The sequence below is a fragment of the Oncorhynchus keta genome, chromosome 34, assembly GCF_023373465.1.
Source record: "Oncorhynchus keta strain PuntledgeMale-10-30-2019 chromosome 34, Oket_V2, whole genome shotgun sequence".
Taxonomy (NCBI): Eukaryota; Metazoa; Chordata; class Actinopteri; order Salmoniformes; family Salmonidae; genus Oncorhynchus; species Oncorhynchus keta.
Genome location: NC_068454.1, coordinates 29,497,975 through 29,512,226, shown reverse-complemented (window position 1 = coordinate 29,512,226; position 14,252 = coordinate 29,497,975). Strand labels below are relative to the sequence as shown.

The window sequence follows — 14,252 nt, the reverse complement described above, 5'->3', positions numbered from 1 at the left end:
CATACCCCTGGTCACTACCATCATGGGACTTAAATGAATTGTTTTATTCTGTGTTATAGCATTAAACTCACATAATGCAAGGTGAATTTAATGTGAACACCATGGTATTTTATTTATAATCAAACCTGAAACCCGACCACAAAGAGCACTAATCACTCACTATGAATTTGAAAAGACTTTCGTTAACTTGTTCTCTCTTTCACCAATAAAGACAACATCAATGTGTACTTTTGGTCAAGGATTTATTAAGGTTTACACATTGCTATTGTACATGAACTATTTCTAATATTGAATGTATTTGTTGTATTGAGGAATCTATTGTTTGTTCTTTTGCAACAAATGTTTTCTTTTTTTCTTTTAACTACTTATTCTGAATGGTAATTGAAAAATGTCTTTAAAATAATAGTTTCTGTAAATTTACAAAGCCTACATTTGCAATTTTTCTACATTTTCATGAGATAGGTAGACAGAGGAAAATAAGAAAAAGGATCTTTGTGTATATACATACATGGAGGGAGCACTACTTTAACAACATTTCCAAATATCTGGGTCTCCTGAGTGGTGCAGTGGTCTAAGGCACTGCATCTCAGTGCAAGAGGCATCACTGCAGTCCCTTATTTGAATCCAGGCTGCATCACATCTGGTCGTGATTGGTTGTCCCATAGGGCGGCGCACAATTGGCCAAAAATAAGAAAAAAAACATGTTTTTTAACAGATTTATACAAATATCAGCTCCATCTATTAACGGACACTCTGTGTTTATACAGTATTTTCTGTCATTTCTTTGAATGAACTGTCTGTAAAATAATGGAAATTGTAACAGTAATTTTTGGTCAGTAAATGTTTTGTTTTTATATGGATAATTTTTTTTACAGTGTATGTGGCATATGGGACTATCAGCTCTTTCATAGCCATAGCCAGTGCTGCCCCTCCTGAAGGAAAGGTCAGGGGGCTCCTTTGCTTTGTGGAGGTGATCCCTACCCTGGCTAGAGCTGGGCTAGGCTAGCCACTGAATGACATACAAACGTGATCTTTGTGGCCCTGAGTGTACCTTAGTGCTCTGGAAGAAAGGAGGTCAAGATGGAGGAAGGGGGGGGGTGAGAGGATGAAGGGGGAGGAGGTGAGGGTTTAGGAGCTAAGGGGGCTGAGGGGGGATGGGGTAGGTTTAGTGACAAGGCTCTAGTTGTTTTCCTACAGAGGGAACAACTTTAACGTTGTTGACTTGCTGTGTCAACCTCCCCCCACGTGTTGACCTAGAGTGTAGCATATTTCGTTGTTTTTGTTTCATCCATAAACAGAGTAGAAGAAGGGGGTGTACGGAGGGAGCTCAGTTAGCAAAATCACTTAGAGTGATGGGTTAATGAACTTTCTGCTCATTAGTCGCTTGCAAATATGTTGTCATGTCTTCAAAGTCCTTCGACACCGCTTTACTCCCCCTATGAGTGTGTGCTGGTGGCCCCTAGTGCAGGTCGCTCCAAAGGTCACAATGTCACCCTGCGTTGGAGGGTGAGGTAAACAGGGGAACAATAAGCCTCGAGGTTGATCCTAAGACACCGACTGTTTGTTAATGTCCGTAGTCTTAAGAATAAATGGTACGTTTATTTAAAGGGTATCTAAAGTACATAAGTCCACTGCACAGCTACACAGCTAACAAGCCCCAATATTACAGCAAACCTAAGAACAATCTGTTGTGTACTAAGCTCAGAACTGCTCTATATGGTGATCCTGAGATCAAATACAATGGTGAAAGAAATAGGAATGGTAACCGTATTTTCACTGGAGCACATCTGTTGAAAGTCTGCCGAAAAGCCAAAGCTGAGAAAGTATAGTATGTTTCAAAGAGCCAAGGCAACTTCACCAACATAAAACTTGTATTATATGAAATTATATAGAAATGTTTTTTAACACCTAGTTTAAGTGTTTAGTTGAGCGGTTCCTCCTTCGCAGTCCCAACATGCTATTCACCCAACAGGCCAGTGTCAGGCGTAGCTATCGAGCGTATCCACTTGGCACATATAAATGGATACATTTCAACCAATTATCTCCAACAATGTTTTTGGGAATGCGTGGCATGTTTTGAACGGTTTGTGCTTGTCTGTGTTTTGCTCATGTTGTACAAGGAGATCATACATCAACTCTCAACACGTTGGTAAATGTGTTGGCTCATTCTGTTTACACAAGCTAATGACACATAGCTACAGTACTTCTGTCATTTTGGAAACCTTAACCTCTGGCTCTGATAAACAGCAACAGTCAGATAAGGCTCTTTCAGGGGAACCTGCTGGCTGTGATGTAATAAGGCCATGTGGCTACACGCTGCTTCATCTAGGCTCTCTCAGATCTCTGCTGTTTCCCAACGAGACCAGCCCAACCCACCGTCATCACAACAATGACAGGGAAGCCTCAGGAATGAACCTGGTACAGTGTGACTGTCTCTATCAGCGGCTGATGAATGTTGACTTCCTGAAAGGACTCACTAAAAGATTTTGACCACACCACTGGAGAATAGGATAATGATGCGGAATAAGCATTTATTTTAAAGTTACAAAATATTTTAAGAAAACATATTTCACTTTACATAAACTGTACAGATGACATTGATATGACTAAATGATTCTGAAACAGGAACTAAAAATATATTTTTATTAAATAGAAAAACGGGAGAAAAAAAATAGAATTAAAGATGAAAAATGAAGTGTCCACATGTGTATTGTACAAAATAGATAGAGAAAGGAAATAATATAACTAAGAAATAGAATCATCATATTGTACCCTGATACGTAGATTAGGCCTCTTATGATCAAACAGCATTGTACACAGAAAGTAACGTGATGGCCTCGCCATCTAATTATAATAATAAGCTCAAATAATATTGGCCTCTTTGGTTCCATTAATAGGTCAAATAAAATTTGTACAAAAAAAATACAATTTACTTCTAGAAAAATAACTTTCAATGGCAGTTTGTTTATTAACTAATCCCGCAACTTTTCAGTGCAAATGTCATAACAATCATTCGCTTTGGAAAAATGGAAGCGAAAGATCACATTTCAAGTATTTGATAAGAGGAGTTAAAGACTAGGAGAGGAGGAGAAGAAAGATCATTTCAGTCTGGTAGAGTTGTGTAGGTGGGCATGGGTGGGTTACTATACATTGCATAAATTACGTGGCACTTATTTATGACAGGACACTCAGTACCCCTTTGAAGGCATTTCAATATGCAAGTGCTATTAAGAGTGGGAGTGTGCATTTAAAGAGTTTATTCTGCAAGTGCTACACTGCACCATCATGCCCTGTTGGCCCATAACAAGAGTCTCCTCCTCGTCCACTTCGAGGTCCACTTTATCGAAACAAGTAGGGGCAGTGCGGACTCTGTTTTCTCTGGATGAAGTGTGTGTAGTTGTGCACTGTGCACAAAGTTCCATCTTCACCTTTAAACTGAGTGCTCGCCTGCAGTATGGTCACAGACAGGAAGAGAGAACGTGTGGTCCAATGTCAACAACAACATGTCAACAACGTTGTTGTTGTGTCATCACCTCACCTGGACAGGAGTGTCGTCCCAGAAAGGCTTTATTCAATAACAAGCGCAGGCTGATGCACTTTCTGTAATAATTCCACCGGATCAAGTGGGACAGTCATAGTGTCTTTGACAGTCTTTATGGAAGTGCTGGTGTTTCTAATTGTATTATCTGATGAATTGTCATTGTCAGTGCTTTTGTTTTGTCAATGTTCTGGTGTGCTTCGGTACTCAGGGAGGGGAAGAAGCCAATGTGCGGTTGGCTGATCCTGGACCTGTAAGTTTCCTTAAAGGTCCAATCCAGCCCTTTTTATCTCAATATCAAATATTTTCTGGATAACAATTAAGTACTTTACTGTGATTGTTTTAATTAAAATGGTAAAAAAAATTGTCAAAAATAACTTCTTAGCGAAGAGCAATTTCTCAAAGAAAAATGTTGCTATGACTGTCTGGGAGTGGTCAGAGTGGTAAGGGGAAACTGAAAACGACCTGTTATTGTCAGAGAGGTTTGGAACTCTTTCTTATTGGTCTATTAACTAATTTAACACCTGTTGATGTCACTAGGCAGGCCAAAACTCCATCCCACCAAAACAGGTTGAAATTTCAGGCGGTCTTTTCAAAAGACTCTAAAAGGGCATTATCATAATTTTCACAGTTTCACAGTATTATTCCAACCACATAGTGTGGAAATATATATAAAACACGTTTTGACTGCACTGGGTCAATAAGCGCTTTTCTTTCCATCTTCATCTAAAAATGGCAAACTAGAAAAATAATATAATTTGGTGATCAACCATTCCCTTCTCCTCCCATAACTCTGTTCTTAATATGAAATGGACAGAAACTGGCCTCGCTCGGCCAGATAAATAATCCATTAATACATGTTTGTTTGTGCCATATAACTAAATATATAAATATATATATATTTAGTTATATGGTATATGTGTATAGTACAAAAAGGTCCTTTTGTACAAGACTTTTTAACTATAGTCGTTTGATTTGACTTTCAAAGTTCAAAGTAAAAAAAAAAAATCACAGACAGTCTCAGGCACAGCCACACTCTTCCACTATCATATTGGGCACATCTCTTTTTACTATGTTGTACTCATCGTCGAAGTACAGCATAGACATGGTGCTGAGCTTGGTGGGGATACAACAGGAGTTGACCGAGCCGGGGCTCATGCCCCTCATCCGGTACTGGTTGACCACTGCCGTGTGGAATGACGACGCTGACCCCGGTACCCCCGCCATGTATGCCGGGCAGCTCCCCTCGCAGTAGTTACCGTAGTAACCCGCAGGTGCGATGATCCAGTCGTTCCAGCCAATGAGGCGGAAGTCAATGTAGAACTGCTGTCTGCAGCACAGACCTCCACTGCTCCCATCACACTCCAGGCCCCTCTTCCTGATGCGGTGCTTCCCTTCCACCTGCCGCGCCCGGACAACCAGGAAGGGCCTGTGTGAAGGGTCTGCTGTGTCGACTAAGATAGGAACCACGTTGGACGCCTCACAGCCCTCGCAGTGCACCTCAAGGTCCTGCCGCCGGCCACCCTTACCAAACACGGCCCTCACGGCCTCTGACATGGGGAATGTGTGCCAGCCACTGCGCTTAAGGTCCACGCGCTTCTCCACCAGGGTCCACCGACCTCCTCCCCCTGGCCCTGTTCCCCCCCCGGCTCCACCTGCAGTCCCAGTCCCTGCCTCCTTGTAGTGGATCTTCACTGTGACTTTTCGTCGAGGCCCTTTCTCGGAGCCGGTGGGCTGCAGCCTGAAGTAGAGCCACAGGTTGGCCTGAGACACGTACAGGTTCTGGTTCCCTTCACTGGAGATGAGGAAGTAGAGGCTGGACTTAGATGCTTGAGATGAAGTCAGCTCATCTGATGGAGAGAAGAAGAGAGGGATGTGGGTTTAGTGATATACTGTATATTGTACAGCAGGGTTCCCCAACTATTTGGCCCTGCATGTCTTGTGAGCACAAAAAAATATATATAATTGTTGGACATAAAAGACTGTAAAAACACCAGAAAATCAGCTCCAAGTGATTTTAATTTTGGAAATTTGTTCCAAAGTATTCCGACACGCGTAACAATATGATTTTACTGTATACAAATGTAAGCTTGGTTTGAAATTCTTATAGTTTTAAGCAAATATTATATTTGTTTGGGCTTGACCATCCGCCCCCTGACCATCCACTCAAGAAAAAAATTGTCCCGCAGCTGAATCTAGTTGATGAACGCTGCTGTACAGTCATGGGTCAAGAGAATAAACTAACGTGATTTTTTAGAGCAAGTTGGAAAAGTTGACACAATTCACAGAGTAAAACACATAGTTTTCCAACTTCTGTCTGTGTGAATGAAAGTAATGTAACACTACATCTGAGTATAATTTGTAAGAGGGAGAAAGAAGTGGACAACCAACAACAAGGTGCATGAAGCAGGTAGCCAGGGAGGGAGCAGTTCAGGTAGCCAGGGAGGGAGCAGTTCAGGTAGCCAGGGAGGGAGCAGTTCAGGTAGCCAGGGAGGGAGCAGTTCAGGTAGCCAGGGAGGGAGCAGTTCAGGTAGCCAGGGAGGGAGCAGTTCAGGTAGCCAGGTAGGGAGCAGTTCAGGTAGCCAGGGAGGGAGCAGTTCAGGTAGCCAGGGAGGGAGCAGTTCAGGTAGCCAGGGAGGGAGCAGTTCAGGTAGCCAGGGAGGGAGCAGTTCAGGTAGCCAGGGAGGGAGCAGTTCAGGTAGCCAGGTAGGGAGCAGTTCAGGTAGCCAGGGCGGGAGCAGTTCAGGTAGCCAGGGAGGGAGCAGTTCAGGTAGCCAGGGAGGGAGCAGTTCAGGTAGCCAGGGAGGGAGCAGTTCAGGTAGCCAGGGAGGGAGCAGTTCAGGTAGCCAGGTAGGGAGCAGTTCAGGTAGCCAGGGAGGGAGCAGTTCAGGTAGCCAGGGAGGGAGCAGTTCAGGTAGCCAGGGAGGGAGCAGTTCAGGTAGCCAGGGAGGGAGCAGTTCAGGTAGCCAGGGAGGGAGCAGTTCAGGTAGCCAGGGAGGGAGCAGTTCAGGTAGCCAGGGAGGGAGCAGTTCAGTCACTTCTGTCTCCTCTCACCACTCTCTTTCTCACACATCACATGCTGTTAGCTTAGTTCCTTATAGGCTGTTTCTTCTGACAGCCCAGTTCTGGGAGCAGGCCCAGTTGGCCTCAGGTCAGATTGTGAAGACTAGCGACAGAACCAGAGATAGAGGAGAGAAGGGGAATGGAGGAGAAGAGAAGCGGGGGAACGGAGGGGAGGGGGTGGGACAAGGCGCAGGCCCCGGGGGGTTCATTGAGTTCGCTGAGGGCTGTGTGTGTGTGTGTGTGTGTGTGTGTGTGTGTGTGTGTGTGTGTGTGTGTGTGTGTGTGTGTGTGTGTGTGTGTGTGTGTGTGTGTGTTGTGAGGCACTGCTATGAAAACCCCTGAGCTCCCCGGAGCCTTTGAGACTGACAGCATAAAGACCCGAGTGAGGTATTAGGAGACAGCCGCGCTGCAGCCTGGAATTAAGCGCGTGGCCCTCCTAACCAAAAGCATGATGAGGCAAAAATAAAAGCCATTTACATGACACTGGCCACTTTCTAAAATGAAACAATGAAGAGATTCGAAATGTCTAAGGCATAATGGGGTTTGGGGTCGGCCATATCTTTTTTTAAGCCTAATGATGTCTTCCAAATTACTGTGAAAACCGAGAAGTTTCTGTTTAAGAGTTAGCCAGGATCGTCTTCGGCTGAACACATGCTGAAGCGGCTAAATTACTTTGTTTGCAAACTGATTAGCGTGAGTTGGTGTCAACAGCTGGCCACCAAAGATGGTCCTTTGTAAAGCGACCCTATGCCTACAGGGTACTCCAGTAACAGTGACTTTAAATTAATGCACGCGCACACACTCACACCCACACACCACGCGCACGCACAGACTCGCATTATCATACACACACACACACACACAAACACATACAGTGTAAACAACCATCCCTGTGGCAACAACAAAAGCACAAGGCATATTGATACTGAACCCTCAGGGTGCAGTCTCAAGTATTTAAGAAGAAAAGTATGCATCTGAAGTGTAGATGTAAAGGCATTGATGCAATAACAGTTTTAACCTGATTTAACTGCTGTCATTGCCCAAGGACATGAGTATAAATCCTTGCCTCATTTCATATTATGACTTGCTGCTTGCCTCAACAGCTCCCAGTGATCAACAGGGGAGATCCTAGGCCATGGCGTTTCTCTATCTGTGCCCTGAGTGACACTGTGTGTAAGGCAATGAAGTGCTGGGTGGAGAGAGATGGCAGTCTGAATCTCTAACAACAAAGATACTACAGTCTGGACTGAAGCATTGTCATATTTTCTTTTTTAAATATGTGGTGGAGTGTGTTTGTAGCTTTTCCCCTATATCCCACCAGTGAAAAAAATATAGACATTTTTTAATGACCCATAACTTAGGGTAGCTGAGACTGGCCACATTAAACTGGTTGCTGGAGTGGATTGAGAATCATCCTGCTGGAAAACACTTCAACTATTTACCTTTTCTTTGCTTTTAGAAAATCCCACAAAAACACATAGCCAGTGCTTGAACCAGGCTTTAGGGAGGTGAGTTCAGGAAGGAGGTGAGGTGATGGAGAAGGTTATGGAGGAGACCAGTTAAACAAGGAGGTGTGCTGCCTGGGTTAGTGTGACTAGGGTCAATGTGCTTCTGGGCCAGGCAGGGTTAGGGCAGGGCAGGGGAAGGGAAGGGAGGGGAGGTGAGGTTGACATCTGGGTGGACCTCTGTCTCTCTGGATGGAGCTAGTGCTGCTGCAGCTACACCTGCCTAAGCGTGTCTCCACCTGCGCCACCAACACAAGGACAGGGCAGGCAGGTAGAAAAGGTAGGCAGGTGGGAAAGGTAGGCAGGTGGGAAAGGTAGGCAGGTGGGAAAGGTAGGCAGGTGGGAAAGGTAGGCAGGTGGGAAAGGTAGGCAGGTGGGAAAGGTAGGCAGGTAGAAAAGGTAGGCAGGTGGGAAAGGTAGGCAGGTGGGAAAGGTAGGCAGGTGGGAAAGGTAGGCAGGTGGGAAAGGTAGGCAGGTGGGAAAGGTAGGCAGGTGGGAAAGGTAGACAGGTGGGAAAGGTAGGCAGGTGGGAAATCAGGCAGAGAGAGAGAGAGAGAGAGACAGACAGTGTGTGTGCACGCATGTAGCAGGGTGCTATGCTCATTACTCAAAGTCTGTGTCGACAGAGACCAAATGGCGCGGAGCACACATGCACACACACACACGGCTCTGACAGGCATCCCTTGGGCTGCTGGGGCACAACGCTCAGCTCAGCACTCCAGCAATTCCCACAGAGGGTAATAGGAGAGGAGAGGGGAAAAGAGCAGAACAGGTCAGGGTGAGCCCCAGAGAGCCCCATAAAGCGCCATAGAGCTGGACTTTTGGCCAGTAGTTAGTAAGCTGCTTTGCTGGTAGTGGTGGAGGAGTGAGTTTGAAGTTGTACTTAAAAAGCTTAACTCTTGATGGTTTAATAAAAGCTTTGAAAAGCAGTTACACATGGAAAAGCACATGTATAATGATGTATGAGCAAGGGGTGAATCTACAGTTAGTCAGAGCACCTGACATATACTCATATACACACACTTGGATTGAGTGTGAGGTGGAAAATTCCATGAGTGGCTTCAGACAGGGCATGATTGACGTGTCTTCATGAAAGACCCTGTCCCAGAGTAAACCCAGCAGCCAGCCCTATAGCCCTGAGAGGGATACATCCCAAATGGCACCCTATTCCCTATATAGGGCACTATTTTTTACAGTTTTTTTCCAGGTCCCATAGGGCTCTGGTCAACATTAGTGTACTATTTAGGGAATAGGGTGCCATTTGGCACACAACCCAAGGACTGGGCCAGAGTTAATGACATCCAATAATGAAGTCTTAATTCGTGTCTTGGACCGGAGTCACAGGGAGTTCAACAGGTCCAAGCGGCTATACCAACGACAATCGAGATGCACACATCTCCCCCTGCACTCCGCTCCGCTCCCGTGGTTACGGGACACTGAATCCCTCCGCCAAAGCGAGGGTACGCGAGACTGTGTCATAAGAGACGGGTGGTTGGCACTGTTCCTCACCTGGAACCTTGGCAGCAAGCCTCAGCCTCTGCTCCGCTAGGCGGTCATGAGACTGAATACTGACTGAGAGATAAGAGCTATAGCTGTCTTTTTCTAGAGGACAGCGTCCCACACCATCAACACTTTTTTTTGCCAGTAACGCTCACCACAAACTCCCCGAGGCCTCTAGCAGCCATCCAGAAATGTCCACCACAAACTCCCGAGGCCTCTACCAGCCATCCAGAAATGTCCACCACAAACTCCCGAGGCCTCTACCAGCCATCCAGAAATGTCCACCACAAACTCCCGAGGCCTCTACCAGCCATCCAGAAATGTCCACTACAAACTCCCCGAGGCCTCTACCAGCCATCCAGAAATGTCCACCACAAACTACCCGAGGCCTCTACCAGCCATCCAGAAATGTCCAACACAAACTCCCCTAGGCCTCTACCAGCCATCCAGAAATGTCCAACACAAACTCCCCGAGGCCTCTACCAGCCATCCAGTAATGTCCACCACAAACTCCCCTAGGCCCCTACCAGCCATCCAGAAATGTCCACCACAAACTCCCCGAGGCCTCTACCAGCCATCCAGTAATGTCCACCACAAACTCCCCTAGGCCCCTACCAGACATCCAGAAATGTCCACCACAAACTCCCCGAGGCCTCTACCAGCCATCCAGAAATGTCCACCACAAACTCCCAGAGGCCCCTACCAGCCATCCAGTAATGTCCACCACAAACTCCCCTCGGCCCCTACCAGCCATCCAGAAATGTCCATCACAAACTCCCCTAGGCCCCTACCAGCCATCCAGAAATGTCCACCACAAACTCCCCTAGGCCCCTACCAGCCATCCAGTAATGTCTACCACAAACTCCCCTAGGCCCCTACCAGCCATCCAGTAATGCGCACCACAAACTCCCCTAGGCCCCTACCAGCCATCCAGTAATGCACACCACAAACTCCCATAGGCCCCTACTAGCCATCCAGTAATGCGCACCACAAACACCCATAGGTCCCTACCTACACACCTTGATCTTTGACTGTGACATCATTAAAGTCCCTCTGCTTGGGTCCCGGCCTGTGCCTGGGACTGGTCTAGCTGCCTCTCTCCAGGCTGCTCCAGGGGCCTTGTCCCTGTTTCCATGCCCTTGCTGGCAGCCTGGGCTCTGGGGGTGAGTGCCAGCTGGCCTGAAGGCAGAGGGGGTCTAGAGAGCAGGGAGCAAAGCCAGTTCCATGGCACAATGCTGCACAAAGGCTCAAAGGTATCGTGTATAATGGAAAAAAAGCAAAGAGGCCTGGTTGGATGAACCTTTATATGACAAAAGCATTCTTTAGAAAATGGAGATATGGGCACACCATACACCCCCTCCCACCTTCTCCATCTCTCCATCCCCCGAACCCACGACTCAAATGTCTCATGCATTATTCTGAGCGTTTTCTTTTGTTTTCTCATGCTTTTTGTTCTGAATGTTGACATATTGGGTTTAGCAAGAATGCACAGTGCTCTCCCAATAATTGCCTTGCTTTTGTTCCCTTGTCATGAGTGTGCTTACATCATTTCTATTGGAGGGTGACAGCTAGGAACCCATCCAGGCTGATTGTATACTGTGTGCTACAGCGTTGCACTGTGGGACCGGCATCTCACTTTGTTTCTTAATGGTATGCTTTCTCTGCTAAACAAACACTACATCTCAAATATGATGTTCTCACTGCACTAACCTGGCAATTATTGGTTTCAGTTGTTAACAGACAATAGGTGTGTGTGGTGTGTGTGTGTGTGTGTGTGTGTGTGTGTGTGTGTGTGTGTGTGTGTGTGTGTGTGTGTGTGTGTGTGTGTGTGTGTGTGTGTGTGTGTGTGTGTGTGTGTGTGTGTGTGAAGGGGGAAAGGAGGGGTTTATCTTCGGACCCTTAAGACTTAGCTACATACACATTCTTAGAAAGTTGGATAAATGGCCAATTGAAGGGTTTTTCCCTTAAAATAGAGCTCTATGCCTAAACACGTTTAACTGCTGAAATGGGACTCAGGGTGCTTTACTATTCCCTATACAACACATGGGGGCCATTTAAGGTTTCATTCCATAATGAATTGTTGAATTGTTGAATGAATGAATGAATGAATGAATGAATGAATGAATGAATGAATGAATGAATGAATGCAAGTTGAATAATGTTATGTGTCATGTTGACTTAGTGAAAGACCGTTGTATATCAGTTGAATTTTAAGGATATAGCCTTTCTTCAAAAACGGAAAACGAAAATTAAAGATATTGGCTGTAATAGGCAACACACATCTGGGTTGAGAACTTCACGAAACCCACTAGATCCCATCAGATGAGGCATTCAATCTCGATTATGAGGCAATTATATCGTGATTATGTAGGGATGTATCCTGCGCAATTATGGCTGTCCTGATATGAATATTAATTCCTCGAATCCTCGGAGGGGACATGTGCTATATGCTCCTACTACACCTTTTGAAATTGAGTCATGTCTCAGAACAATAAAGGGAGAGAAATTAGTTAGATAAATGCTCGGATTATTGATAATTAGGCTACCTGATTCTGCGAAGCTGATTATCTCCGAAGTCTCTTGCCCCTCGTTACTGTAGGCAGCCTGTCCATCAAGGTTGGGGATCTCAAGCCTTCCGTCTTCTCGTAGTTTACCTGCGTGTAGCCGCCTCAGCGCTGTCACCATTGCCGCTTTCGGGATAGGATGTGTGATGTTGGGTCTTTCTCTCATTTGTAACCTGTTCAAGATGTGCCTCTTAACTGCTTCCAATAAGTCTATATCCACCCGTTCTGACGCCTCCGGCATCCCGCACGAAGCGCACGACTCCTGGGTCACGGTTTGAGTCTCTGCCCCAGTTGTGCCCAAAGTAAAGCAGATGGAAAGGATGCAAGCCATTAAACAAGCCAACGTGAGATTATATCTTTTCATTTTCTCTTTTTGAGACTGGAATTCCCAAGCACGATGGAGAGGAAGAATATTGGTTATTAGATACAGAGAGCAAAGAAAGAGAGTTAGGCTACTTCACAAGTTTAGCATCCTGGTAAATATCCAGCTCTGCGCCAGCGGGAATAGTTTGCACATGGAACTATGATTGATGCACACGTTAGGGTAATCCAAAACAGTCCATGCGGTTTTTGTATTCCAAAGAGGTTGCTGTCAAGAGCTAATAGATTATTCCAGATGTTCTTATTTGCTTCCTCTCGAGCCCTGTAAAGCTTGGGTCCTTTTTGTGAAGCGCACTACAGTTCAGTTCTCATCTAAAGCACAATTCCAGAGGTGTTGGTTCTTAACCGGATTTCTTGACCGGCGAATCTGAAATGAGCACCGTGTGTAGTAGGCTATCTGAATGGCACTACCGCGTCTGGCATGCCATTTCTTCAAATTTAACAAAACGAATTATTATATCCCATAACCTTTGCAAACCACATTTAGTATCTCACCGGCACGTGGGCTTTGTATCCGTTGATCAGGAGACGAAACGTTTGATGTGAAGTTCCAAATATGACGTTACCTTTACATTCAAATCACTCCTATAAACGCAATTTTAGGAATCCAACTAAATTGCAATCGAATTCATACCCAACTAATCCCTAGATCACTGTCTTGTTTGTCTACTGGTGAGTTTGAGTAGACTATCCTATGGGTGTGTGTATGCGACGGCTCTGCCTCTGTGTCCTGAAATAGATGCTGTTATCTTTACAATGTTCTCCTTTGCAATCACGACACGGAGCCCACGGCACACGGAAAGTTTTTATACAGGAGTTGAAACCACGTGGGGCGTTCCACCAACAGGGCTCAAGGGATTATACACTGCTGCTAGAACTATCTGGGAGGAAAGCGCCGCGGAGGATGGAGAGAAGACGTTCCTATGGTTACAATAAAAAGTAGTAGAATACGATAGAGAACACATTTTAACCCTACATTATAATTGTACACTTCGTTGCCTCATAAAACATACTGTATTATAGGCCTAAACAGATAGATTGTCATTTTGAATAAATGTGGGGCTATTTCGGCAAGACATCTCATGCTCTAAAATTGGAAGGATTTTATAAATGTTGGTATTATGGTGTCTGAAACAAACAGATGAAACGAACAAACATAAACACGGACGCACGTATCACACACATACACAATGTGTTTAAACCATCGGATTTTTGTAAGGTCCTACAAGTTTCGAAAGCCAACGACTTGTTTTTGTATGTAGATAACTCAGGATAGGCAAATCACTTGACTGCAATGGGATACCACTCATAATGCAGTGTTCATACTGAAAGGCGCGTGCTTTCTGTGCACTTTTACGCATGAGGAAAACATTTTATAAACAGCGCCACCTTTTGTTGAAACACTTTCCCTACATTATTAAAGCAAGAATCTGAAAGAAATATGCTATTATTTTTGAGGAAAGTGCCAACACACCGATCAGAAAACAAAGGATGTCTAAATATATCAACATATCCCGACCTTTATGTAGGTTAGTGGGACAAGTGAACTGGCGCATTAGCCAACATTCAAGCGTGGTCGTGGATTAGGCAACAGTATAGTTACTTTTCCAGGCAGAGGCTTTACTAGACAGTCACATAGAGACATAGGCCTGTGTGTGTTTATCTGTTTCTCTCTCTCTCTCTCTGTGTGTGTGTGTGTGT

At 45.3% G+C, this 14,252-nt stretch overlaps 1 protein-coding gene across 1 annotated transcript; it reads right to left on the bottom strand.

The window, feature by feature from the left end:
- Positions 1–2,629: 2,629 nt before the first annotated feature.
- Positions 2,630–13,313, bottom strand: inhbb (inhibin subunit beta B). The gene is made up of 2 exons (XM_035749713.2): positions 12,153–13,313; positions 2,630–5,388 (listed from the first exon to the last, which is right to left on the bottom strand). Exons 1-2 carry the CDS (start codon positions 12,532–12,534, stop codon positions 4,559–4,561), a joined length of 1,212 nt encoding a protein of 403 aa, XP_035605606.1. The 5' UTR covers positions 12,535–13,313; the 3' UTR covers positions 2,630–4,558.
- Positions 13,314–14,252: the final 939 nt, after the last annotated feature.

What these genes read in the sequence shown, in the direction of transcription:
- inhbb (XM_035749713.2), bottom strand. Translation starts at nt 12,534, where the DNA reads ATGAAAAGATATAATCTCACGTTGGCTTGTTTAATGGCTTGCATCCTT. An exon ending in AATCAGCTTCGCAGAATCAG is followed by an intron (nt 5,389 to 12,152) that starts GTAGCCTAATTA and finishes TCTCTCCATCAG; the next exon opens with ATGAGCTGACTTCATCTCAA.